The sequence below is a fragment of the Phaethon aethereus genome, assembly GCF_964289735.1.
Source record: "Phaethon aethereus genome assembly, chromosome: 29".
NCBI lineage: Eukaryota > Metazoa > Chordata > Aves > Phaethontiformes > Phaethontidae > Phaethon > Phaethon aethereus.
Window position 1 is genome coordinate 3369394 of NC_138605.1, and position 26309 is coordinate 3395702.

At 62.6% G+C, this 26309-nt stretch overlaps 2 protein-coding genes across 2 annotated transcripts; one reads left to right on the forward strand and one right to left on the reverse strand.

The window, feature by feature from the left end:
- Nucleotides 1-48: 48 nt before the first annotated feature.
- Nucleotides 49-5642, forward strand: SHMT2 (serine hydroxymethyltransferase 2). Its single transcript, XM_082011921.1, has 12 exons — nt 49-956; nt 2061-2258; nt 2363-2442; nt 2665-2865; nt 2949-3030; nt 3284-3406; nt 3536-3675; nt 3908-4073; nt 4146-4245; nt 4525-4680; nt 4943-5050; nt 5223-5642. The coding sequence occupies exons 1-12, from the start codon at nt 651-653 to the stop codon at nt 5348-5350; spliced, it is 1788 nt and encodes a 595-aa protein (XP_081868047.1). The 5' UTR covers nt 49-650; the 3' UTR covers nt 5351-5642.
- An 889-nt stretch (nt 5643-6531) lies between these two features.
- On the reverse strand, nt 6532-12828 carry NDUFA4L2 (NDUFA4 mitochondrial complex associated like 2; the record flags this gene model as incomplete). Its single annotated transcript, XM_082011796.1, has 4 exons — nt 6532-6588; nt 6845-6905; nt 8681-8769; nt 12772-12828. 4 exons carry the CDS (start codon nt 12826-12828, stop codon nt 6532-6534), a joined length of 264 nt encoding a protein of 87 aa, XP_081867922.1.
- Between the last annotated feature and the right edge of the window lie 13481 nt (nt 12829-26309).

Here is a 26309-nt window from a genome sequence, read left to right on the forward strand (position 1 = left end):
TACAGCCCCATGTGATGGCATTGGCTGGATGTGTGTCACCCCTGGGCTGGGCGCAGGCACGGTTGTAGCTGGGGGGTTTCCACGTGCCGGCAGGTCAAGGCACTGAGGAGAGCTCAGGCATCACCCCGTACGCTGGAGGGGCCTTTTGTCTTTCTGCAGCCATGAGAGACACGCGTGCATGTGCGTGAGGACACGTGTGCATGCGAGTCTGTGTGTGTGCAAGGGCACCTGTCCGGGTATTTTGGAGCCTCCCTCCCCGGCCCCTCCCAGGCTGCGGCAGCGTTGGGGCACCAAACCAACCCCTGGTGCTCCTCGGAGCTTCCCACCCGCGCTGGGGAGGACCCTGCCCAGATTCGCCACCCCTCACACAGATTTGCAGCCCCCGGCTGCTGCCTGCCACCGTGCTGTCCAGAGGTGCCATGCCAGAAGCAGGGACCCAGGGGTCCCTGTCCCCGAGCCGGCGGGACCCTTGCTGGGGGCTGCCCTCACCCTGGCTCTGGGCAGGGCCTTCTTCATTCTTTTTAAGAAAATTAAAATGGAAAAAAAAAAGTGGAAAATAAAGAAAAACATTGGAAAAAAAAAGGACAAGCGGTGCAGTGTACTGATCCCATCACCCACGGCGGAGCCCACCGTCCTCCCACTGCCCCGGGATGGAGGGTGGTGCGGAGCAAGGGGGGGACGGGTGCAGGGTGGGGGCGCCTGTGGAAGAGGAAGGAGGGATGGGGGTGCGGACAGCGCCGGGATCGGGGTGCCCCGGCGGGAGGGGGTGCGGGGGGGGGTGGACCTTCGCTTTCCCGTCGGGCTTCGCGGTTCCGGCAGCCCCCTTGGCCCCGCCCCGGCCCGGCAGCGCTCGCGCGGCGTCGGCGGGGCCGGGCAGGGACCGGGGCAGGGCCCGGCACCCACCTCCACACCCACCTGGAGCACGGACCGCGATGTGGCCGCTCCGCCTGGGCAGGGTGAGTCTTGCAGCTGGGAGGGGGGGTGCCGGTGCCCGGGAGGTGGGGTGCCGGTGCCCGGGACTCCCGCTGGTGCCCGGGACTCCCGCTGGTGCCCGGGACTCCCGCTGGTGCCCGGGACTCCCGCTGGTGCCCGGGACTCCCGCTGCCCGCAGGGGGTCGCAGTACTCGGCGGGGTCCCGGTACCCGGGGAGTCCCGGTGCCTGCAGGGGCCCTGGTGCTCGCAGGGTGTCCCGGTCCCTGGGGTGTTCCGCTGCTCGCAGGGGGTCCCAGTCTCCGGGGGGGTCCGGGTACTCCCGGGGCGTCCCGGTGCCCGTGGTTGTCGCTCCCTGCGTACCCGTTTCTCCCGGCCCCCCAACTGCGCCAGCGCCCCTTTGCAGCCGGGGGGTGCAGCTCCGGCCCGGCGTGCGTCGGGGCAGCGGCGCCCGGTCCCGGCCCCCCCGCGGCTGGGTAGCGGCACCCCCGGCCCGGCCCCCGCCCTCGCGGACTTTGCGTCCGTCTCAAAGTCCCCGGGCCGGGGCATGCACCGCCGCCGGCCTTGGCCCCTGCCCGGTGACCGCGGCCCCGCGGGTGATGCAATGGGGCGGCGGCGGTTACATCACCCGGGACCGGGCACCGCCGGTGGGGTGGAGACAGGGGTTACAGTTGACCTTCCGTGCCCTCCAGCACCCTGGGCTGAGGGGAGCAGTGGCTCCCCCCTACTCCGTTGTGCACGGTGCTGCACCGTGCACAACGGGAGGGCCCTGTTGGTGGCTGAGGGTCTGGCTGTGCCACCCAGGCGTGCACACATGCACAAGCGCGTGCTGCAGCTCTGCTGTGCACATGCTCTGCACTCATGGGGGATTTGCCTGCCGTTTCTGCTGCTTCGGCACCGGCTCTCAGCAGAGGCGAGATGCTCCTGCCCCGGCCACGGGCCGGGGACACCTTGTGGGTGGTCCCCACGTGCCCACTCTAGGGGGTGGCACCGGTGGCTGGAGACAGACCACTAGGGTCTTGCTCCTGGCACTGTCACCTGCTGGTCCAGGGGTGCTTTTCTGTTAAGGGGGCCTGGCACCCGCCTGTGCAGGGTTGAAGCCTGTCAGCCCCCCCCCCTCTCCTGCGCAGGCCCTGCAGCGATGTGGTGGTCGGGTGGCCACCGGCAACCAGCAGGCACAGCATGGCACCGCCGTGGCGGCTGCCACCAGGAACGTGCCCAGCTGGACAGGGCAGGAGAGTCTGGCCGAAAGCGACCCCGAGATGTGGACCCTGGTCCAGAAAGAGAAGGATCGGCAGTGCCGGGGTCTGGAGCTCATTGCCTCTGAGGTGGGGTTAACAGAGTGCTTGGGGCAGGGGGTGGTGACAGTCCTGGGGGACACTTGCTCAGGTGGGAGCTCTGCTGCCCATCTCTGACCCCCTTTTTCCCCCAGAATTTCTGTAGCCGGGCAGCACTGGAAGCCCTGGGCTCCTGCCTCAACAACAAGTACTCAGAGGGGTACCCTGGCAAGAGGTAAAGGCGGGGAGCAGGCTCTGGGCGGCAGGGAGGTGGCATCAGAGGTCCTCCCGCAGTTGGGATTTGGCTGCAGGAAAGGTTAAGGGGAGCCTCAGGGTGGACGCTTCTGAAGGCAGGCTGTCCCTGTCCTCTCTGCCGAGGTCTCCTGTGGGGCAGTGTGGGAGGCTGTGGGGCTGGCAGGGGGAAGGCCCCCTGTAACCACCTCCCTTCTTCCTCCAGGTACTACGGGGGGGCTGAGGTGGTGGACCAGATAGAGTTGCTGTGCGAGCAGCGGGCTCTTGAGGCGTTTGACCTGGATCCTGCCCGCTGGGGTGTCAACGTTCAGCCCTACTCAGGGTCTCCAGCCAACTTTGCAGCCTACACAGCCCTGCTGCAGCCCCACGACCGCCTGATGGGGCTGGACCTGCCCGATGGGGGCCAGTACGTAGTGGGGTGGGGCAGCCTGGAGCCTGCTGCCTCCTGGGGGGCCCAGCCTGATCCTGTGCCTCTGCCTTCTTCTGCAGCCTCACACACGGGTACATGTCAGATGTCAAGAGAATCTCAGCAACATCCATCTTCTTCGAGTCGATGCCCTACAAACTTGACGTGAGCCAAGGGGGGCAGATTCCTGGGGGAACAGGGGGATCTGCTGGCCAAGCTGTTGATCCTGGCGGTGCCCTTGGGGTGCCTGAGCTGCTCTGTCATCCCCTGCCTTACCCTCCTTGTGTCCCAACCACGTCCTGGTGCCATGGGGTGCTTGGGAGCTGCCTGTGGTTCAGCCAATGTGCTGTGCTCAGAGCTGGGGGCAGGGAGGTGCATATGCAAGCTGTCTGTCTGTCTGTCTGTCCGTCTCTCACAGCCAGCCACAGGGCTGATTGATTATGACCAGCTGGAGGTGACGGCACGGCTCTTCCGTCCTCGTCTGGTCATTGCTGGCACCAGTGCCTATGCCCGCCTCATTGACTACGCTCGCATGAAGAAGGTACAGGCAGTGGGCTTTGTCGTGGGTGACGGGAGCTCTCGTACCTGCGGCAGCTCGAGGGCAGTCACACCCTGCTTGTGGCTGTGGGGACAGGGACAGCCCATGACTCCCTGTGCCCCGTGTCCCCAGGTGTGCGAGGAGGTGAAGGCATACCTGCTGGCAGACATGGCGCACATCAGCGGGCTGGTGGCAGCCAAGGCCATCCCTTCACCCTTCGAGCATGCGGACCTGGTCACCAGTACCACGCATAAGACCCTGCGTGGTGCCAGGTGAGGCTGCATCCTGCCACCCCCTCCCCAGGGAGGATGCCCGCCTGTAGTGGGGAGCGCAAAGCAGAGGTTGCATTTGATGCTCTGGTTGGGGCCAGATCGGAGCAGCAGGGACCCATGGGAGGGTGGTAGCAGTGCCAGTGCTGCGTCACGGTGCAGGCGGGCCGAGCCCCTGCCATGGGGCGACAGCAGGCGGTCTGGAGGAGCAGTACCAGCTCTCTCTCACTGCCAGGTCAGGACTGATCTTCTACCGCAAGGGCGTGCGCTCAGTGGATAAGAAGACGGGCAAGGAAACGCTCTACGACCTGGAGGACAGGATCAACTTTGCTGTCTTCCCCTCCCTGCAGGGGGGGCCCCACAACCACGCCATTGCTGCTGTGGCCGTGGCCCTCAAACAGGTCTGTGCCAGGGCAGTGGGTCTGGATCTGGGGGCAAGCTGGGCCCCATCCTGACATGGTCTCCCCTGCCAGGCCAGCTCGCCAGCTTTCCGCCAGTACTGCCAGCAGGTGCTGAAGAATGCCAAAGCCATGGCACAGGCGCTGCTTCAGCGTGGGTACACCCTGGTGTCAGGTAATGACTCCTTCCCTGTGTTTTTAGGGACAAGGAGAGATGAGGCTGTGATAGGTCAAAAGTGGCACCACTCGGTCTTGGTGTCCCGAGGCAGCAGTGGGGAGCGTGGGTGGGTTCGGGGGCAGCGGAGGGGGTGCAAGGCAGAACAGGGCTTGGGAGGTGGAACAGGGGCAGCACTGCAGAGCAGGGAATGGGCTGGGATGTGGTGGTGAGAAGAGGGGCTGCCTGGCGGTGCTCGGGGCTGGCTGTTGCTCCTCGCCCCTTTCCCTTGCTCCCCAGGTGGCACCGACAACCACCTGGTGCTGGTGGACCTGCGGCCCAAGGGCATGGACGGCGCGCGGGCTGAGCGGGTGCTGGAGCTTGTTTCCATCACTGCCAACAAGAACACGTGCCCAGGGGACAAGAGCGCGCTCACGCCAGGGGGGCTGCGCCTGGGTGAGGGATGGGCCCTGCTTGGGGGGGTCTTCCTGCCTCCATCCAGCCCCTTCCCTGGGAGAGGGTCCCCAGGCTTTCACCCCAGGGCATCTCCCCTCTGTTTCACCCCTCTCTGAGGACTCCACATGGGAATTTGGAGCCGGTTTCTGTCTCGGAGAGGGGCACAGGACTCCATGGGGACTTGGGGAGCCCCTTGGTGGGACTGGCTTCTGTGGATGGTGCCCCCAAGGAGCTCCTGGCCCTGATGGGCTCCGTCCCCTAGGTGCCCCCGCGCTGACCTCCCGCCATTTCCATGAGGAAGATTTCCAGAAAGTCGTGGCTTTCATTGACGAGGGCATCGCGCTGGCTCTGGACGTCAAGAGCAAAACCAGTGAGTTAGCGGGGACCCCCTCTTCCCCCCTTCCTGGGTGACAGCCAGCACCTCTCTGTTTGGGGTGCGGGACTGTGCCCCCAGCTGGTGCCAGCCTCCCCCCTTGCCGGAGCAGGGACAGGCTGCTGCCATGTCCTCCCGCTCTTCTCACCGGCTCCTCCTCTGCCTTCAGGCAAGCTCCAGGAGTTCAAGACCTTCTTGCTGCAGGACGCGGAGACGCAGCGCCGCTTGGCTGACCTGCGCCAGCGCGTGGAGACCTTTGCTCGTGCCTTCCCCATGCCTGGCTTCAGTGACCACTGAGCGGGGGCTCTTGCCCCTCCTGCTGGGCCGGGACTACCTGGGGGCATGGGGAGGCTTAAAACCACCCTCTGCATTTCCCCACTCCCCTTCATCCCCCACCAGCACCTTTTGGGATTGGGTGCTGCCTCCCCGAGGTGGGGGTCGGCCCACCCCCGGCCTGCTCTCAGTGTTAGGGTATGGCCCGCCCCCCAGACCCTGATGGCGGGGAGGGACTTGTCCTTGCGCCAGCCTCGTCCCTTCTGTCCAAGGAAGTCTTGCACTTTTCTACGAAGGGTGAGGGTTGCTAATAAACGTGGGGGCAGAGCCTGCTGGCATGGAGGTGTGTGGGTGCTGAGTGGGGGGAGAGACGGTGGTGCTACCCCCTTGCTCCCGTGACACTGGAGGTAGCCCAGCCCCTGGCCAGCCAGACAGCTGCTGTTCCCCGGTGCGTCCTGCTCTCCTGGGTCATCTGCTCCATATTTACTGTCCACCAGTTCCCCCCCGGCCTTAGCCAAACCAGACAGCGCTGGGCAGGACTCCCCTGCCTCTGGCAAAGGCCAGGCCTCTGCCCTGTGGCACGTAAGCCGAGGGGAGCAGGGGCTGTGCACGTGTGCAGGATCCCCACGTGCATCCACGCATGTGCGTGCGTGTGCGTGCGTGTGTGTGACCCCCTCCACCCTACTGGTGTCTTTTCCTGTCCAGAGGGGCTGGGCTGGGACTGGGGTGGTCCCTGGGCAGTCCCCAGGGCCCTGGAGCGTGGGAGAGCGGAAACGTGGTGCCGAGGGCCGTGAACTGCTGCTTCCAGAGGGACATGAGCCTTCACGGGGGCCGGTGTCGAACGTCTCCTATGTTTATGGAAGCGGCACACGTAATCCGTTTGCTGCCCCCCGCCCCCAATAATTTATTACTGCCCTACGAGTTTAATGCAGGTGCAACATGATGGCAAGAGCAGTGTGCTGGGCAGGGTGGGAGGACATGGGGATGCTGGCAACGGTGGTCACATCGCTCCCGGAGTGACGTGGTTTAGTGGGGGGGTGCAGCCTCGTGGTTTGGGGGTGCTGGGGAAGCAGTCAGGCCTGTGTATGCAGTGACAGTCATGGAGCCGTGGGGCAGGTGAGAGCCAGGAGGTCTGGTGAGGGCCGTGGTGGTGCTGCTGGGGCTTGGCGACGCTTCCCCCTGCCCCAGTGCATCCCAGGGTCAGCTCAGAAACTGGGACGGTCCTTCTTGAGGCTCTTGTAGTCAGTGGAAACTGCCAGAAACTGGAGAAGGGAGGGACGTGAGAGGGGGTCGTGTCCCCCATGGCTGTCACTGCAGCCTGGCCTTGGCTGGGGGGGGGACGACAGTGCTCCCCTCCCCAAATCTGAGCACACGGAGCTGGAGGGCTCGTGCACCTCTGCCCCAGGGCTGAAGCTGCATCTTCCCCTTTCCTGTGGAAAACGCCACGTCTTGCTCTAAACGTGGCCGTTGCCCCCCCCCAGAATGCCAGGCCCCTTGTTTACCCTTTAAAGTGCTTACTTTATACTGGTCCGTGGGGCTCAGCTTATTCCAGGGTTCAGGATTATTTTTTCGATCCCAGCTGCAAGGGGTGATGGGGCCGTAAGTACCTGTAAGGAAGGTGGGGGAGACAGCCCTCTCCCTCCCCATTTTACCCCCACTAGTACCCCCAGCCCAGCTCTCTGCAGAAATAATCCCCGATACCTTTGTACCCACACGCCCCACCTCTGTGGTTGGCAGGTGGGGGGGCTCTAACCAGGTCCCTCCAAGCCCCCCGGGGTGAGCTGGGGTGGGGGCCAGGCAGGCTCCCTGTGCGTCTGCTCTCAGAGCATCCCTGCCCAGGCTTGTGCCCCGGCCATGCCCTGACTCACCCAAACCACAGCCTGGCTGCCACCCCAGCGCGGGGCTGGACCGCAGGCTGCCGCACAGGCCCTGCGTGCAGAGGTGCACGTCTGCCCGCGCACCCCCCCGCTGCCGGCAGATCTGCAGGCACTGCCCTGCTGCGCCCCTGCCCTGGGGGGCGGCTGCCTTCTGGCCTTGGCTGCTCTGCCCCCCTCCCCTTTCCCAAAAGCCTCCCCACGCCCCCACAAGCCCCCAGTTTTCACACCCTGTTTGGCAGGGGGCAAGCGGGGAAGCGGCTGCCTGCCCTGTTGTGCGTGCCTGCCGTGAGCAACCGGGGACACTGCAGCCGTGTGCAGCACTCGTGAGCGTGCAATGCTTGTGAGCGTGCAAGGCAACTGCACGGGGTGGCTGGTGCTGGTCAGATGAAGCCTTCCCAAAGAGGACACGTCCTGTCCTGTCCCAGGAGGGGTTGTGGAAGGCCAGCAAAGCCATGGGATGGGTCCCTGGAGAGAGCAGTTCACATCTCCCGCTTTCTCATCCCCCTGCAATCCGCTGGTGTTGGCCAAGAGTAGAATTTTCCATCTGGGAAGATACGCACACATGCGCGTGTGTGTGTGTGTGCACGCATGCATGTTGGAGGATGAGGCGTGGGGGGCTGTGCCGCAAATGCAGACCCCTGGAGCTGTTTAATAGCATTAATATACTGTGGGGGTGCTGCTGTTGTTATATCCCCTCTCACACCACACCCCCACACCCCCCCCGCACTTCCACCATCAAAGACAAGGTGCCTGGGTCCGCTAATTGCTGAGCTAAGTACCCTGGGCAGCTGCCGTCAAATTAAATCAATGAGCGTTTTACCAGGAGCAAACAAATATTAGATAGGCATTAGACAGCACGGGGCTGCAGGGACCGTGGGCCACTGAGCTACAAGGGAAAAAAAACCAGCTTCATGCGCCACGGCATGCCTGTCTGTCCTGTGCCAATCCATCCACCCTGCACTCCTCATCAATCCATCCTCGCACCTTGTCTCCCTCTCCCTCTCCATTCACCTTGCACACCGTTTTTATGTCTGTCCATCCCTCCCTCTCCCCATTCTCCAACCATCCATCCCACCGGCTCCCCATTCCGCTGTCAATCCACCCCTCCCCACGCTCTCTTTCCCCCTCTCCACCATCAGTCACATACTGCTTTTATTTGCCTCATCCAGCCATCCACCCCGCTCCCTCTGCCATCCCTGTAGCCCCTCTGCCTCCCTCCTGCCTGCCCCCAGTTTCACGGCAGAGGCCGAAGGGGCCCTTGCCCCCCCGCCACAAGCAAGGGGAGGGCAGGTGATGCCCCGGCTTCCCTCCCCCACTCCGGGCAGCTTTGCACTCTGGCTTGTGCCCCTCCCCGCCACTCGCGGTGGAGGTGTCAGGGAGTGTCCTCGTGCACCCCGCACCCGCCCGCCGCACCCGGGCATCAGCCCCTCGGCCCCAGGGGCACGGGGCGAGTGCCCGAGGGGTGCCCGACCTGTACCTGACGTCCGGGCTGTACAGAGCCAGCCTCAGCAAGTACAGGACAGCACTGCCCAGGCCGACACTGATGAAGCCAATGAGCGGAATGAGCTGCAGAGAGAGAGAGAAAGAAAAATGAAAAATACCCCAATAAAATGAATATTTATCAGGCCGACGAGAGAGTGAAAGGGAGAGCTGACACACCGGGAGATTTACAGGGGAAATATGGCAGAGCAATCCTGTAGCTGGGCTGCGGTACACAGTGTAGCTGTCAGCTTGAGTGACTGAATTAAAAGAGGGAGAGAAAAATCGGTTTGTGTTGGAAAGGAATTGGATTTGGAATGAGAAATCACTTCCTCTCCGCCTGCTGCTGCCCGGCGCCGGCACTGGCTGGCACAGCCACGGGTGAGGGCCTGGGGGCCCCGTTCCTGGCGTTCATGGTGCCCCCGGCCAGGGGCTGAGCCTCGGCCGATTCCTCCCTGCGGGACTCAGTCTAGGCAGGGTTTGGCCCCAAGCCACACTGCAGCTGCCCCCCCGGGGCCCTGCACCCCTTCCGCACCATCTCCTCATGAAGCACGAGATGAGGAGGGTTCGGTTCAGCTTCCCCTGTGCCGACAGCAGGGACGGACTCGGATGTGCTGGGGCCAGGCATCACACCAGTGCTCGAGCAGCTGGGTCCAAGAGCAGGTCTCAGGGACGTGGTGACAGTGCAGCATGAGGGGGCACTCAGCGACCCCCCCCGGGAGATGCCCCAGCTCCACAGCGGGTGTCCCTGCGAGCAGGAGGTCCCTTTGTCCCGCTCCGTGCACACAGGGGCTTTTATCGCACCTTTGCAGGGCGACCATCTCCATCTTCTCGTCTTCACTCCCCCCTCCACTCGCACTGCCAATCCCCCAGTGCCTGGGGGGACGTGGCCTCAATTGGAGCCGAGAGGAGGCTGCTTTGACCTCCCCCAAATTGCCGTGGCCCCCACACCAGGGAAGACGGTCTGAGCATAATGAACCTCCCGCCAACCCGTGCCCCTGGGAAGACAAACACGGCCGGCGTCTCGCAGTGCCCATTAGCGCAGAGCGGGGAGCGGGGGCCGGCAGTGCCGCGAGAGCCGTGTGTGCTGCGCAGTTTGCATTGCCAGCACCTGAGTGCCTGTGTTATATTTGCAGTTCTGCTTGGCAGCTTGAGCTCTTAGCAAGTGTCTCCGAACCCCCACCCATCCACCCACCACACAGTGACTCAGTTTCCCCACTTGGATGAGACTGGGGAGGATGACTCTAAAGCATGAAGGGTCTGTCCAAACCCCTCTGCTCTCTGCCAAGCACCTCAATGACCTGCACAGGGAGGGGGTCTTGTGGGGAAGACACCCGGGCAGTCAGATATGTCCCCGACCCCAAGCGCTCCCTGCCTGCTCTTTGGTCCCTGGCTGGACCCCCCTCCATCCTCTGCCAGTGCCCCCAGCACAGCCCAGCTCCTGCTCGGCAGCCCCCATGCCCAAGCCAAGCAGTGCTCCACGCTCGCACCGGCTGACTGAGCGCCCGGAAGATGCCAGCACCAATTCAGGAGGTTAGAGGCATCAGCAGATAATGATCTTTTGCGCCGTGTGCGGCTGGGTGCCAAGAGGATCTGGCAGTAGCCGCTACCCAACCGCACTGGCTAATCAAGACAAACTCCACAGAGCCGGGAATTGCGGTTTCTATTGGAGGAGATTTGGGGCGCTGGGTTCGTCTCACCATCTGCTGCTGACACCTTCTGGGTAATTAATGCCTGGGAAGAATTAAGGGTAGGGGGAACTGGGGGAACTGCTCAGGCAGTAGGGAAGGGGCTCTGGAGCTGCAGGTGTGGGCAGTGGGGCCTGATCCCCCCCAGGACATGCAGAAAAATAAACAAGATGTATTGAGAGCTTGAACTTAAGCGTGCGGAGAGTTAAAATGCTATTTGTGTGTGTGCGCGCAGCATTTGCCTTTTAACTCCAATCATGGGGACCAAGGCAGGCACTGTCCCGCTCCCCGGGACCCCTGCCTCTGCCAGCAGTGGGGCCAAGCCCCCTGTCCGGGCATGGCTGGTCCCCACTGCAGGCTGGCTGCAGCCCCAGCCACCACCCAGCACTTCCAAGTGACATGGCAGAGCACCAGCTCTGCCAGAGTGGGGAATCTGTCCCCGTTCCTACCGCTCTGGCTACAGAAACAGCAAGAAGGAGAGAACAAACGCAGGAAGGCGCTGGGTGAGGCAGGGGCCCCATGCCTGGATGGGGTGGGACGGGTACCTCATGCCAGGGTGCGGACAAGCGTCCCCTCCTGCAGCAGGACCATGTGTTGAGATGAGTGGACGGTGGGATGTGAGTGCTCGGCTCTGCCCAGTGCCTGAAAGGTGCCTGCTGAGCTGTGCAGCCCTTGGACCATGCCAGCCAGTTTCTTGTCCTGCCAAAGCTCCTGTGCTTCACCGCCACGGTGCTCCGCCGGCATGCCTGGGACATTAATCACTGCCAGGCAGGCAGGCAGCTGGGCGCGCTGCGGATGGGAGAGTCCATTGCCCCGTGAAAGTGCTGTCGTACCTGCCCCACACGAGCTGCAGCTGATCACATGTAATGGATGACATGCCAAAAATTGCCCCAGCAACCTCTGCCAGCGATAATCCTTCTTAGTGGTGCCAGGGGCCTGCCAGGCACTTCACGTACGGGCACCCAGGACCCCCCCCCGCCTTTACATGTACTCTTTGGGGGCCTCTCTGTGCCCCCCAAGTCAGACACAGTCCTCTGTTTGACAGCTGGGGAAACAATGGCAGGCACGAACAGAAAAGAACCAAATCCCACCATTCTGCCCGCAGAAACACACAGCAGTGCCGCAAAGAGAGCGCAGGAGCCCTGGCCCGTGCTGTCCGTCCGTCCAGTCTCACCGATGATGTGAAAAGCACCCGGGCATCCTGGCTGCTTGTGCCCTCAGTGCTGGCAGCGTGCAGGCACCCACCTTTCCCTGGACGAGCCCAGACCTAGGGTACCTCCTGCTGCAGCCCTGGACTCCCCTCCCCTGCCCGAGCCTGCCGGCAAGTCAGGCGTCCGGATGCTCAGCCATGGCTCATCATTCTTTCCAGCCAGGCTGCTCTACCCCCACAGACCCAACTGCCAACAGCTTACGTGACTTTCAGCCCGGCGGTTGCAGGTCGTTAACCCTCCCCAGGCCACCAGCCCCTGCCAGGTCCCCAGGGAGGTCACTGGGCAGTGGTGACCGGCGGGGGGTGGCTGGGGACCCTCTTGAAAAGGGCCAGGTCCCTGCTGCCAGAGGGGATCTAGCCTGGCAGCAAAAGAGGCCCGTCCTGGAAGGAGGGGGACACACTCGCCCAGCTGCCACGGTCTCGGAGAGTTTGTAGTTTATGAGGGTTTAAGCATCCTTGTACACAAAATCCTCAGCTTGAATTTTTGACGGCAGGGGCCAGGGACAGATCTGAGCTGAAAGGATGGGAGTTGGCACTTCAAACCTGGGTCTGCTGGGGCGAGAGGGGAGGGGGCTTGATTTCCATTCCCCCCACCCCCAAGATGTGTAGCAGCCCAGGGTGTAGTAGGGGGGAGGACACAGAGCAGCACCCATCACCCAAGGAGCTGCCGGCAGGGTAAGCAAGCCTGAGTGCGTGCAAGAGTCAACGTGCCGAAAGCCCAGCCCGGCTCAGCGAAGGAGCCCTGGCCCCGTGGTGGCGCTGGACGGAGGGGGTCAGGCAGCGGTCTCACCTCTCCTCAGTAAAGGAGGGCTGGGGACCACTGGAACCCCCCGGCTTCTTATCTGGAGGATGCTGCGAGAGCCAGGAGGACAGTGTGAAGGGGAAGCTGGCAAGCAGGGACAGTCTGGGAAGGCACAGGGAGGGCAGAGGTGCTGGACTGGGAGGCTGAGAATGGGTCTGGGGCATGGGAGGAAGAGGGGGGTGCTGAAGAGTGCAAAGGGCAGGGGGCAGGAGGAATGGGGGTGGGAAGGAGGCAGAAGGATGTGGGGAAGCACAAGGTCCCCGAGGCACATAGCGAGAGAAGGGCAAGGATGAGCCTGGAGGGACAGCAGCCACGGGGGGTCCTTTGGAGGAGGAAAGGATCAGAGGGACACAGAGGAATGGGGAGGGAGAGGGTGCGGGGTTACTCACTCCAGGGTGCCGCTTGACATGCCGGGAAAACATGCTTCCGAGCAGGGGACCCTTCATGGCGAGGGCGTGGGGAAGGTCCAGCTGCAATGGCAGGTTCCCGAGTGCCGACCGAGGATGGAGGCTTAGGCAGGAGACGCGAGGGAGGCGTCAGTGGCAGGGCTGGGAAGGACGGGGCGGGACGGGATGGGGCTCCCGGCACAGGGACACTGCAAGCTGGAAGGGGAGAGGGAGGCTGAGGATCAGGTCCTGAGCCCTGGCTGCACTCTGCCCCTTACAGCCTCTCCTGTAGTGAGCCCCGATGACTGGGTTAATGATGAGCTTTGGGTTTGGAGGGTTTGGACACCCGAGATGCTCGTGTGCTGCTGTGCCCCAGACTGCATTTGTGCCTCAGTTTCCCTCTCTGTACAAGGGGCAATCCTTCACAGGTTGCTCCGCACCTTCCTGCCGGGGTGAATGATGAGTCGTGTGATTTGTTATGACAACTTCGCCGATGTTTGCTGCCTCCCCTCAGCACCCCCCTCCACCCTCCCATTTATGATAAATGACATAACACCCAATTTGCACTTAGCAATGCAAATCTCCCTGGCAGTAACAGATGCTGCCGTGCATATGGAAACTAGCTATTTGTATCCACTGGCTCTTAACAAAAGACTGGGGAGATGAACGCAAGCGGGCAGCCGACAGCAGCAGGCTGGAACTGAGCAGGGACTGGGCCTCCCTGACCCTCACCCAGAGGGGGCTGCTCACGTTCTGGCAGTGGCGAGAGCCAGCGCAGCCTGTGCCGGGGGCAGCTGAGGGCAGAGCACGGCAAGGTGGCACAGGATGGTGACAGTGTCACACCCCTGACGGGTGCAGGACAGTCCCTGTCACACGCCCCTCACTGAGGGCTCGTGGCGGAAAGACAGTGCCACCCAGTAGACCAGTCTTTGCTCATGCAGCGGCACAGGAGCATGCACAGGTAGCTGCATACATACTGACATGACGGAAGGCACTTGCACACCAACACCCCTACACATACGTGCACACACACGTGCACACGAGAATCCGGCAGTTCTTTTTACTGCTGAACTGTAAGACCCCCACTTCGCAGTTTTGGCTTGGAGCACCCCAGGGAGTCTCCACTCTCCCGCACACACCCAGAGCCCTGCTGCTGCCCCCTCAGACTGGCGGTGCAGCCTCCCTGCCCAGCTCAGCACCCGCTGTCCGGCACAGCGCAGCCCCGTCACTGCCACTCCATCCTAACCTCATTTCTTTCAGCGAAGTATGAAAGGACAAAGGGGAGAAACTTCTCTGGAGTGTGTGGAAACAAATAAACAAGGCCTGAATTGCAGCCAGCAGCACCACATTGAGGCCTCTGTGGATATAATTAGAGTTTTGAAACGGGATTGATTAAGTGCCACTCCCCAAGACAGAAAGCATCCTGCCCTCAGCACAGGCACGCGTGTGTCCATAGCTGCGGTCGTCTGCCAGCGGCAGCCGCGCCACAGGGACAGCAGTGTGGTGTATGGGGAGGGGGTGTGTGCGTAGGGTCCCAGCAGAGGTGTGCGAGAGGGGTTCCCGGCGTATGTGCATATGCATTCGTGGTGGCACCCATGTGCAGTGCCGTAACCCCTTTGGAGCACAGCACCGAAGCACTAGCAGTGATCCTAAGAGGGTGCCCGGCAGCATTAGGAGCCCAGGACATCTGGGGGGATCCCGGTCCCATCATAGCCAGCTCTGCTTCGGAGTAACCCGCATCGGCACCCTGGCCCAGCGCGAGCTCCCTGCAGACTCCTGGCAGAGGAGCCCAGGACTTCCCCCAGAGAGGCAGTGGGATTCCCTGCCCACAAAGCCCAGCTGCCTCCATGCTCATTAATGATTGTAATTAAGAGACAATTTAATTCTGTGCTGTGCTTCCCTCTCCTGTGGTGATCACAGCGCGTGCCCGGCTGCTCAGGTGCCCTCCCGGGTAGGCTGCTTGCAGCCCCACGGGAGCGGCCGTCGCAAGGGGCTCAGCCCTGTGGAGTGCTGGGGAGGGCCCCAGTGTGCTCCCTTGCCCCCTGAGCGAGACCCAATAAACACTGGCAAATAATAGACATTGCTGGAGCTGCTTCTCCTTCGTGGCTGCCCCTGCTTGGCACCATGCAGATCTGATGGGTCAGCGCTTTTGGGGAAGAACAAGACAGCAAACACCTCCTAGAGAGAAAAGAATTGCATCAGCTGACCTCGGGAAGCACGCACATGCATGGACACACACCTGCAAATGCAGAGCTACACATACGCACACATCTAGACAGCTCTGTGCTTGCACGCACGTGTGTGCACAGAGACAGGCCCCTGCCTGCACATCTACGCATACCTGCACACACACCTACAAGCGTGTGCGCACACGCACCCCCCAACAGATGTGCACGTACACATGGGCATATACATGCCCTTATAAGCAGACATATGCTTTCACACGTGCATACACATAAACGTGCATGGCTAGGTGCACACTCATGGCTCCATACAAGGGCTATGGGGAGCTGAAAAGACAAACTGGGGGGGGGCGTCTGGAGAGAGCCGCTGGGCCTTGGTGTCTCCACTTGCAGCTGCTGTAGCAGGTTATTTTACAACCACTCCAAAAATATTATTCAAGATGAAGGAGAATCACGGCTGCTGCGAGCGAGCGCAGGGCCGTTGTGGGGAATTTATCATTCCGAATTGGGTGCCCCCCCCGCAACGCCGCGGTGATGAAGTGCTTCATTAATGGGAGATGCTGCGGCTTGGGGCTGAACGTGCCTGCACCTGAGCATGCCGTTTCCTCTGGCTCCCAGCCTTTCGCTCAGCATCCCTGTCCCCACACAGCCCGCCCGCAGCCTCCTGGCTCCACACAGCCCCCCATTGCATAGGCCACTGCCCCACAGTTCACAGCCTCCCCACAGCCTCCCTGACCCCACAGCTGGCACCTCCTGGTTGTGCCCCCCCGGCCCTGGGAGGAGCTGCCCCAAACCCTCCTCTGATGGTGACACGGGTCACCATCTCTCACTGCTAACGGTGACCTTCCCTCGTTAAGCTCTGCTCATGCTGAAGCGGTAAATCTCACTGGCTTTTGGCGGGGCGCAATGGAAACCATCATAAAAAATTCATACCAGCTAAAGCAAACAAACAATAAACAAACAGCCAATAATTAAATGGTGACTTAACGGGATATATTTCATAGCCCCACAGAGCTGCGCTGCAGGACGAGCCCCAGCATGGGGAGAAGGGGCTGGATCCTGGGGGGACCTGGCCCTCCGCGGGAGAGAAGGGCATTCCTGGCTGCGCAGGGCTGCTGCCTGGGACCCCTGGCCCCAGCACAGCCACAGCGCGGGGCACCAGTGGCCCCGCAGGGGCTGGTGAGGCTGGGCAGCACTAGCAGCCCCATGAAGGACATCACACGCCAGCACTGTCGTGACATGTCATGATGACTTGCACAGCCAGACAACGGTGGAGCAACCACGGCCCTTCTTCCCTGCCAGACCACCGTGTGCACCCAGTGCTGGGATCGTCCCACATCATTTCACTTTGAGCTAGCATGTGATGTCATGCCCACCCATGATGTCACTGATCTCTATGACATCACAATCCCCTCCTTGACCCTGCCCACTCTCTAATGAGCCTCTGAGCACGCTTGCCTACCAGCACCCAGGGGCTGGCCCTGGCACCATTCATCACGCAGCATGGGCACACATCATTTATAACTGGCACCTTCATTTAAAGCACTATTATCATCCTAATTCTCCCCATTAATTTGGGGGAATGTGTGATGGGGTGCTGTGTGATGAGCACTAGGAGAGCTGATCTCTGACCCACAACCACTGCAGGATGGGGGAGACACACCAGCCTCATACCCCGAGGCACTCCCCCGGTAATGCTGCAAAAGGTGGGCAAGATTCTGCCCTTCCTTGTCCCCGCCAGCTCAGGGAGCCAGCACCCCAGTGCAGGGAAGGAGCCGCTCTCCCTTGGCCTTTTCTGGTCCCAGCATTGCCAGCTCAGGCAGCGTGCTGGGTCCTGAGAATGGAGCGATGTCACCCACCACAGCCCCACAACTGCAGAGGGCAGGGACTGCAGGACAGGAGCCCTGGCTGGGGGTTTTTGGGGAGGCAAGAGGGGAGGTCAGCTCCCCCTCATGGCTGCCGTCACACCAGGACACATTTCCTGGAACTGACCCCGCGATTAACCACTGACTTGGCCCCGTCCTGTAATATTGATTTTTTTTTCCATAATTCTCTGAAGAAGAGCCCAAGCCCAGAGCTGTGATTTCCAAAGCCTGTTTTATAAATAACCAGGGTCACCAGCTGCCAATTGCTGTAATGCTGCCTTGGTACAATTTAATAAACATAATAGCCTCTTCCTTCATTGTGACAAAGATACTGGTGGGGATGGAGCTGGGCCGAGCAGAGGAACACACAGCTGAGACACACATGCACATGGCTGAGACACACGCACATGGCTAAGACAGGTATGCACGTGGCTGAGATGTATGCACACAGCCGAGACATGCACACACACAACTGAGACATGCAAGCGCATGTCTGATACACATGGGCACAGGGCTGAGACACGCGTGCACACATGGCTGAGACACGCATGCACACAGCTAAGACGCGTGCGCGCAGCTCAGGCGTGCACAAGGAGAGGCAGGAACACGTCCCTGTAGGGCACACCCTGCTCGGGCCAGCAGCCGTGGGGCTGGGCCCACTGCCACCGACCGACACGCGCCGTCCCCCCACCAGCAGCGTGTGCGAAGGTGTGTGCTTGTGGACGGGCAGCCCCCCCCCGCCAAGCACACGTGTGCACGCACGCGCACGTGCCCGCGGGGCCGCCGTCCCGCGTGGGGCCGCCGCGGGGCCTCCGGGAGTCCTGTGGCGCCCTCTCGTGGCCGCGGCGCGGGTCGGGCCGACGGGTACCGGGACCGGGATCGGGTCCGGGCTGTCCCCGCTGCTGGGGCCGGCCCCGGCAGCCGCCGTGTGCGGCGGAAGAGCGCGGCAGCGCGGGCGCCAGCAGCTGGGATGCGGACGGCGGGACAGCCCGTGGCTGCCGCCGTGCCCCCTGCCTGGTGCCGCGGCCTCTGCTGTCGCCCACCGAGCGGGACCCTGGGGGAGGCAGGGGCCACGGCCCCTCCTGCAGACACAGCCCTGTTGGGACCACCCGCCGAGCCGCTGCGAGGTCCAGCAGGTCCACCCACCCAGCGAGGTCCATGGACCAGCTCAGTATGGGGCCCAAGGACCCCAGCCCCAAAAGAACCTCGGCCCCAGCCTCCCAGGGAGGCACTCGATGCGCCCCACCAGACCCCCGTGGCTGCAGACACCAAGTAGGGCCTTCTGGGCTGGGGAGCACCCTCTGCACCACAAGCAGGTCCGGGCCCCATCTCCCACGTCCTGGGGGCCTGTGCCGAGCACCCAGCAGCCGTCCCTCTCCAGCTCCCCATCTCCCACCCCAGACCTGCTGACTGATACCAGAGACTCCAAAATCAATTCCCATCCCCGCCAGGACACGGTGAGAAGGCGACAAATCACGGCTGCTGCTCCGCAGCCCCAGTGCCTCATTTTTCTTGCTGAACTCCATAATAAGAAATCAATGGCAGACGCTGCACTCCTGATGCATCTCCCCTGGGACAGGTGGTGGCAGGTCCTCGTGCCTCGCCCCCCCCAACTCTCAGGTCCTCTTGCCAGACCCCAGCTCTCATGGGGCCCACACTACAGGGCAGCTCCCTTCTCATTTGCAGGCCCTGCCGCGTCCCTGGCTTCCCAAAGGCTCCCCACTACCATGCACCCTGGACAGTGGGTGCACTCGGCCCCGCACTCTTGCACAGGGCCAGGCTGATTCCCGCCTGCGGCACAGAGCCCCCAGTGCCCTTGGCCAGTGGCTTTGGCAGCCCCACCCTGTCCTGCTGCAGCCTCCAAGGTGGCTGTGGGGCCTGGGGAGCCCAAACTGGTCCCTGCAACATCACCGGGGGGGCCAAATCCATCCTGGAGCAGAGCATAGCAGGAAGGCATCCCACCCAGCAGACTCTTCACCCAGACCTGCAGCACCAAAGGGATGGGGCAGGCGGGTGGGAAGGACCCCAAGCACCTTGCAGGCAGAGAGCTGGGGGGCATGAAGCCACTGTCACGTGGCAGCTCCAGCAGCTGCAGAAGGGCCTGTGCTGAGGAGAGCCGCTCCAATTAGCTGTAATCGCGCTTCCCTGCGGTCCCTGACACCGAAAAACCTACATAATTACCAGCAGCGACAGGGAAGGCAGGACCATGCGCTCGTGCTTAATTGAGTGTGTACAGCCCGAGCAGGGCAATAACAGCTCTACAGAATAGCAACCCCCCACCCCAGCCAGAGGAGGCACGGGGAGGGAGTACAGCCCCATCCCTTTGGGGCAGGGTTTGCTCTGTCCTCACACATCTCCCTGGGGCATCCCTGTCCCTGCCCCCAGGTAGACAGGACAGGTAGCCCCTGCCACCGCCACCACCACCAGCCCTTGAGCTCGTGGTTGATTTGCAAATGCAGCCGCAGGAGCTGGAGGTCTTGCTCCTGTCAGCCAGGCTGAAATCCCCAGAGCCAGCTGGGGAGGCTCACCACATCCAAACATTCCCCTGAGGCAGTGATGGAGCATGGGGACACACCTGCCCAAGGTCTGGGTCCTCTTGCCGGTGGGGGGAGACACGATCCCAGAGGGATGGCCAGGTTTTGGGGCTGGAAGGGTCCCACCAAGGAGGGGTGATCTGTGAAGAAGTAACAGGCACCAGACCTCATCCTGCAGCCAACACCAACCTGCCCACACTGTGCCACCCCCAGCCCTGGTGGACAACGCTCTTGCCCAGCTGTTTTCTCCTCGTTAATTTTTCATGAGTGTGATGATAATTCTGCTCACTGCATTGCCACAGACCCCGTAACAATGAGCCACACTGCTACCCCTGGGCCAGGCAGCACCAGCATTGTGAGACAGCCAGGGCCAGAGGTCTCCAAAGGGGGCACAGCCAGGGCTCTCCCCTCTGCACCCGTTCCCTGGTGGGCCCCTGCCTCCGGAATGAGAATGTGGTTCTGCATGTGCTCCTGTGTGGCATGCACAGGGGCCACAGGTATGGCGTATGCACGAGGGCGCGCATGGGAGGATGTCCAGGAATAGGCTTGCAGGGACACACAGAGACATGTGTGGAAATACAGGCACAGAGATATGTGCACACAACATAAGTGCACGTGTGCGCACATGGCACACCTGCCCCCCCAGCGACCTGATGCCCTGGAGGCTTTACAGCATCTGGTGGTGCCAGAGCTGGTGTCTTCCCTGCCCTTCGCTCTCCTCCTACCATGCTCAGAAACAACCTGTGGGATGGGGTAACTGGGTCGGAAAAGTGCTGTTTTCTGTATCCTGCAATGAGGGCCCCCTGGGGAGTAAAGTGGGGGGGAGCGGGCGCTCTTGCCCCTGCGCCACCCAGGAAGGGTGCTTGGGCAGCACCCAGGTGTCTGCGCCCAGTCCTGGCAGACTGGGGCTGTACAGGACCACCATGGCGCGCTGGCAGGCGGTGCTGAGCAAGGGGCCCCAAAATAGGGCTTGGGAGGGAGAGGAGGGGAGCAGACAGCTTTCTGCTGTACCAAGTCCTGCCCGCCCAGACGTCTGCCGCTTTCTGATGTGCCCAACTAGAATCACTAATGCCAATAAACCCAGGCTAGATTAATTTTCATTTCCCCATGCAAATCAGTGCTAATTAGGATGGATTTAGTTCACATCACAGGGGCTGTGGGGACAGACGCTGCACACGGTCGTCACTCCCCAGCCAGGCTTCGGGGTGTTTCATCCTCAGCTAATGATCTGGGAGGGCGGACCCCACAGTCTGGAGGTCAGGAGCCAGGGTAGGGGCAGCAAGTAGAGCAGGGATTGCTCCAAAACACCTGGTCCCTCTGACAACGCTCAGGCCCCGGGCGAGATCCCTGTGCTGGCCAGCATCCTCCTCCTGCCCCTCACCAGGATATCCCCCATGCTGGTGCCAAGCCTGCCCCTCCCAGGCCTCCTCCTTGAGAGCTTATCACTGGCCCTGGTTAATGCCCATGTGGGGCATTACTGGACCACAAAGGTAATGAGCAAAGCTGATGGGGCAAACATGGGTACCAGGGAGACGAGTGCCACCCAGGGACTTGGGCCCATTGGGGGCCAGGGCTGGAGCAAGGAGCCACTGGTTTGCATGGTTCAGAGGGAGGCAGTGACAGGCGGTGGCAGGGGGGTCCCTGGGGGCCCCTCTTCACCAGCAGCCTTTTAAATGCAGATGGAGGTCTGGTCTGGAGGCTTGGGCTGCCTCGCGCTGGGGAGCAGGCGATGGTCCCAGTACTGGCCTGGCTGGGACAGGCCAGCAGCACCCAGCAGGGTGCGACCATCCCCAGATGCCTGGGGTCTACCCTGCTCTGCAGTGGGGCAGGTGACAGCACAGCCCCCTCAGCTCTTTTAGATTCTGCCTGTGCCTCCTCCCTTGCCAAATATTTAACTAATTAACGCTGCTCGAAGGCTCCTGTTTATGCAGATTGTCATTGAGCCAAGAAGGACTCCTGGCAGCCTCGGAGCACAGTGCAAAACTGCAAATGGGACCCCCAGGCACAAAACTCAACCCCCCAGAAGGTCTGGGGCACCTAGGCTCTGCCCATGGCTGCCTGCGATATGTGGTTGAGCCCTCCCAGCACTGGCACCCTGTGCGCAGCCCTGCACGCCCCACCATCTGCACTGCACAGAGCACGCCCACAGCTGAGACCAGCCCTGTCCCATGAACTACCATGCAGCCCCCAGGACCTGGGGCACATGCACGCTGCACAAGGGCGAGGCTCCCCTCTGCCTCTGTGGGTGGCACAGGCACCAGCCCCCATGCCCTGGCTGCAGCCCCCTTTGCCCCTGGCACTGCTGACCCCTGAAATTTGGCTTTCCTGGTGCTTCTTGCTCCCACCCCATAGCCCAAGGGCCCCTAAACTTCTCTGCACCCCCAAGCACCCCTGAGCAATACTGTTCCTCCTCTGCAGCACCAGAGAGGCAGGGGTAGCCTGGAGCAGGGGCAGCCTGGAGCAGGGGCAGGAGGGGGGTACTGCCCAGCTGCACCCCACACCCTTGTCTTGACTCCCTTAGCTGCGTGAGTGGGGTGTTCACAGCACTGGAAGTTCAGGAGCCGTTATGCCGATCCCTGGGTGGGGGAAGGCAATGCAAACAGCCCCAGTATGGTTCCCTGTCTCCAAGGGGTGCAGTCTGGTTGTGGGGACAGCCCCAGAGGCCGGATGCTGGTCCCATCAGCCCGTATGCCAGAGCAAGAGCCCCGCTGGCCGTGCCCAGGTGCAGAGAGGAGCCAGGGCCCCAGCTGGGGGCTGCAGCGGGCACCGTGCTGTGCCATGCCGAGGGGGATCGCGCAGCACAGCTCGGGGTCTAGGCAGGCTTTGAGGCCAGAGACAGTCTGACAAACAGCCAGAGGCAGTGCCTTGCCTCCTGCACTCATTAAATCCCCCCTAACGAGCTCAGCACTGAGCCCTGGGGCCCAGATGAACTCGGAGCTGGTCATTACTGCTGACAAGGACCTGTCAAAGTGGGAGATGTGGTGTCATGTCCCCCCCATGCACAGCACAGCCAGTGGGGCACCTGGGGGGGGGGGTCCACAGAGCTGGGGACACTTACACCCAAACCTTGCCAGCTCCCCTCAGGCCCTTCCCTCCGAGCCACGTGGAAGATAAGAGTGCCTCCCTCCAGGTGCCGGTGTTGGATGGGTCTCTTCTGCTTGCCCACACTGCTACTTGAGGATGGGGTAAGACTCAAGGTGCAGGGAGGTGTGTGGGGACACTGGGGCTCCCCTGGCAGCCAAAGGGAGACTGGGGAGGGAGGAAGAAGGAAAAAGGGAAGGAGGGAGCACAGGCAGACCCGAGGAGAAAGGCATTGGGTCATGTGGGAGACAGCAATGGCAGGGTGCTGATCCAGAGTGGAAGGGAGCTCTGGACAGGAGGGCAGGGTTGTGGGACAGGACTGCTGCTGAGCCCTGGATTTCCCCCTCCAGGCTCCTCTCCCAGGACCCGCCTGGAGCAGGAGAGATGGAGGAGGATGATGAGCACAGCTCCCTGCTACTTGAATCCCTGAGCAGAGCTGCTCCTTCCTGGGAGCACCCTGGCAGAGATAAGGAGCCGTGGTGATCCCCAGGGCATGTTTAATCTGGGACAGGAAAGTTATTGGATAAATACCATGAATATGTAAATTGCATTTATGCTGATTTATGGCTGGGGGGGCAGGTGGGGAGGGGAGACAGTTTAGTTTAGTTTAATGCATTTATTTCACTGCCTCAAAATGGAGAACAATCTCCAAGCGCTGCATCTGCCAAACCAGAGGAGATGATTCAGGCAGAGCCACGCAGACAGGAGCACCCTGGGACCAGGCTGGATGTGAGGGCCCTCACCTGTGGAGACAAGAGGTGGGCAGGCTGTGGGGTGCAGCACCCAGACACCTCCACCTCCCCCTGCACTCCCTGGGGCTCAGTGTCCTCCTGCGCACCCCAGAAGGGGTGTGCAGGAGGCAGGTGCCCCCATCCCCTCCATGCCAGTGCTGCTCTCCTGGGATGATGTATGGATCTGGCATGAGACCAGTGGTATTTCAATTATTTTCTGCGCCTTGCAAAGACTCCTGACCTTTCATGAGAAGCAGAGATAAATTGAGTTGATTAATGTGGCAGGTCAGGGTGGCTCCTCCACTCTGAAATTCCCTATGTGGGGTGGGGTGGGTGGCAGACCCCTTTCCATAAACCAGCTGCAGAGGCTTTAGCAGTGAGATGCTGAGCATCCCCATGCCGGCAGAGTCGCAGCCCTTCTCTGTGAACAGCTGGGTCACAAGCAGGCTGTGAGCACCAGGAACGGTAAAAACATGAGTGAGACCAAACCCTAAACGTCTGCCCAGCAGCTGCACACCTGGTGGGTGCACACCACAGTGCCTCTGGAGCATGCGTTCCCCTGAGCACACGCACCTGAGCCCATGCCAGGATAGCGTGCAGCAAGCAGCCCTCATGGCTCCACAGAGGTAGACACGGCCACCCAGCACCACCCATTCTCCCCCATGGAGGAAGGCCATGGCACTCTCAACCCATCGCGCATCAGGTGCAAACGACTTCCCACCGCTGCTTGCCCCTCACATCTCACTTGCCATATAGCTGCCTTCTCCTGGGGAAGGAGGGAGGCAGCAGGGGACGAGCTGCACCCAGCCAGGAGAGGCTGCTAGGAGCACCTGGGCAACCAGGATGCACACAGGAGCTGGGAGGGAGGAAGGGATTCACCTCTTAATTTCCTATTAACTGCTGATCAATCCAATTAGATCCTGCATGTAATGAAGGCCATCTGCTTGGTAGGGCTGGGCCCCAGCACGCCCTCCCCATCCCAAAGCATGTGCTATACTGTGCAGTTGCAGAAGTCCATGAGCACTGGCAGAGAAGGGGTCTGGGGATGGGAGGCTGATGAAAGGGGTTTTACCCAATTTTCCAGATGACTCTAATTAAGTTGTTCTCTTCAGCTGTTAAATGAGCTGGAGCCCTACCCCCTTCCCGAGGTGGTTCCCCCATTCCCCTCCCTACTTCTCAGATGCAGCAAATTAGCTTCCAGCTTCTCCCCCCCCCCCCCCCCGCAGGGCTCTGCAAATAAATAAACAGTCAGTCCCAGTAAAATTAACCATATGAGGAGCTGCAAATGAGGTGGAAAATTTTAATGGTTTGGCATTTAAAAGCTGTCTGAGAGGAGGTAGGCATGTGAGTGAGCAGGAAGGAAACAGTCCTGGGAGCTGTGTATTGCCCCCTTCCTGCCCCCAGGCCCCTCACCCCCCAACTTGCATTATTCTCTGCTGCCCCTGAGCAGCACATCTCCCAGCTGGTGCTTCAAGCTGGTGGGACTGGGGGATGACCCCCAATGTGGAGACCAGGCATCGGCACTCCTGCCTCCATGCCCCCCCCATCCAGCAGCAAGACTGCAACAGCCTCTGGGACACCTCTTAGGGCCAGGAGACCCTGCACCCCCTGTCCCTTCGTGGTGCCAGCAGGACCTGGCAGAGGTTAACCTGGGCCAAGCCGGGTGGGTCAGGACTGGCAGATGACTGGGGCCGAGGGCCATAAACTCCCCAGTTAGCTGGCAGCAGGGTGAATGGGTCCAGGGCCGGGCGGTGCCTGCTTTCCCGCTCCTGGGCACCAGCAGCCCCGGCACAGCCCACCTGGCCGAAGCAGGCGGGCACCAGAGCCCCTCCAAAGCCGCGGGGGAAGCGGAGCCTCCGCTCCAGCGGAGGTGCGTGCCTGCCAGCGCAGCCCCTGCGCCCACCCTTCCATGCATGTACAGCTCCCGGTTACTCTGCAGGCAGCGGAGGCGGGGAGGGAGGGGGCAGCTGGGCCGGGACTGGCGGGCCGCGAGGCGGGGGAAGCATGGGGACCCCTCCGCACGCCCCTGCCCGGTGGTCGCCGCGGGACGGTCCTGGTGGTGGGGCGCTGTGGCCCGGGACAGGGCTGTGGGACCGGCGTGCCCCCCCCGCCCCGGGAGGGGCCGGCAGCACCACGACGCCTTCCCGGGAGGCTGCTTTGCCCTTGAATCCCCCTGTCCCCTCCTCAGCTCGTCAGCGAGGACATGAATAGTCATCGCGGCGGGTGACAAGGACGGGGCTCGCGCCGCCCGCGTGGCAAGCAGCCAGCCTCGGGCGGCGGTGGTGGACAGGCGGCGACCCCCGGTCCGTCGCGCACCACCGCAGGGAGAAGCGGGGGGCACCCGCCCACACGCCGGGGGTGGGCGGCAGCTGGCGGCGGGGGACGTTCCACCCCGGCACGGGGGGTACGCGGTGGGGTTGCCAGGGGGCGCCGCGGCTTCGCCCGCGTTCGCAGCGACCGCCAGGTCGAGGCCGCCCGACGCGTCAGCAGCGCCCCCGCCCGGCCCGCGCCGGGCCAGAGATGCCGGGGCAGCCCGCCGGCCGCCGCCCGCGCACGCCGAGAGCGGTGCCGAGAGCCCCGCAGCGCGGGCGCCCGGCCCAGCCCGTTCCGGCGGGTTCCACGGCGACCGCGATCTCGCTGCAGCAGCCGCCGTTACCGGGCGGCCCCGCCGCGCCGCCCCGTCCGACGGCTGCTTGTCGCCATGGCGACGGGCGGCGCGCGGTGCCGGCCCCCGTCGTCGTGGTTACCTCCCTGCCCACCGCCGCGGCCCCGGTTCCGGCCCGTCGCCGTGGTTACCGCCGGCGTCACGGCTCCGAGGCGTCACGGGCGGCCCGCGCAGCCGGCTCCCTCGCACCGCCCCCGCCACGGCCTGAGCCCCCGGCCGAGGCAGCGGGGCCGGCGAGGTGCCCGCCCCAGGGCAGGCGCTCCCTACCTGCGCCGCCCGCCCGGGCACTTGTTCCTGGCTCGGTGCTCGCTCCCCCGCTCCAAGGACTCGTCCCGTCCCTGTGCCCTGTCACCTGTTGCCCGCGGCCCCTATTCGGGTGCCCCCGGGCCCAGCGCCAGCGCTCGGCCCCGCGGGGGGGGCTGCGCTGAGGGAGAGACGGCCTCGGTCCCCCAGGGGCTGGGGAGGGGCAGAGCGCAGCAGGA

Coding starts and splice junctions, on each gene's coding strand:
- SHMT2 (XM_082011921.1), top strand. CDS start 651: ATGGAGGGTGGTGCGGAGCAAGGGGGGGACGGGTGCAGGGTGGGGGCG. Junction 2,443..2,664: donor GAGGGGTACCCTGGCAAGAG/GTAAAGGCGGGG, acceptor TTCTTCCTCCAG/GTACTACGGGGGGGCTGAGG. Junction 4,681..4,942: donor GCCAGGGGGGCTGCGCCTGG/GTGAGGGATGGG, acceptor TCCGTCCCCTAG/GTGCCCCCGCGCTGACCTCC.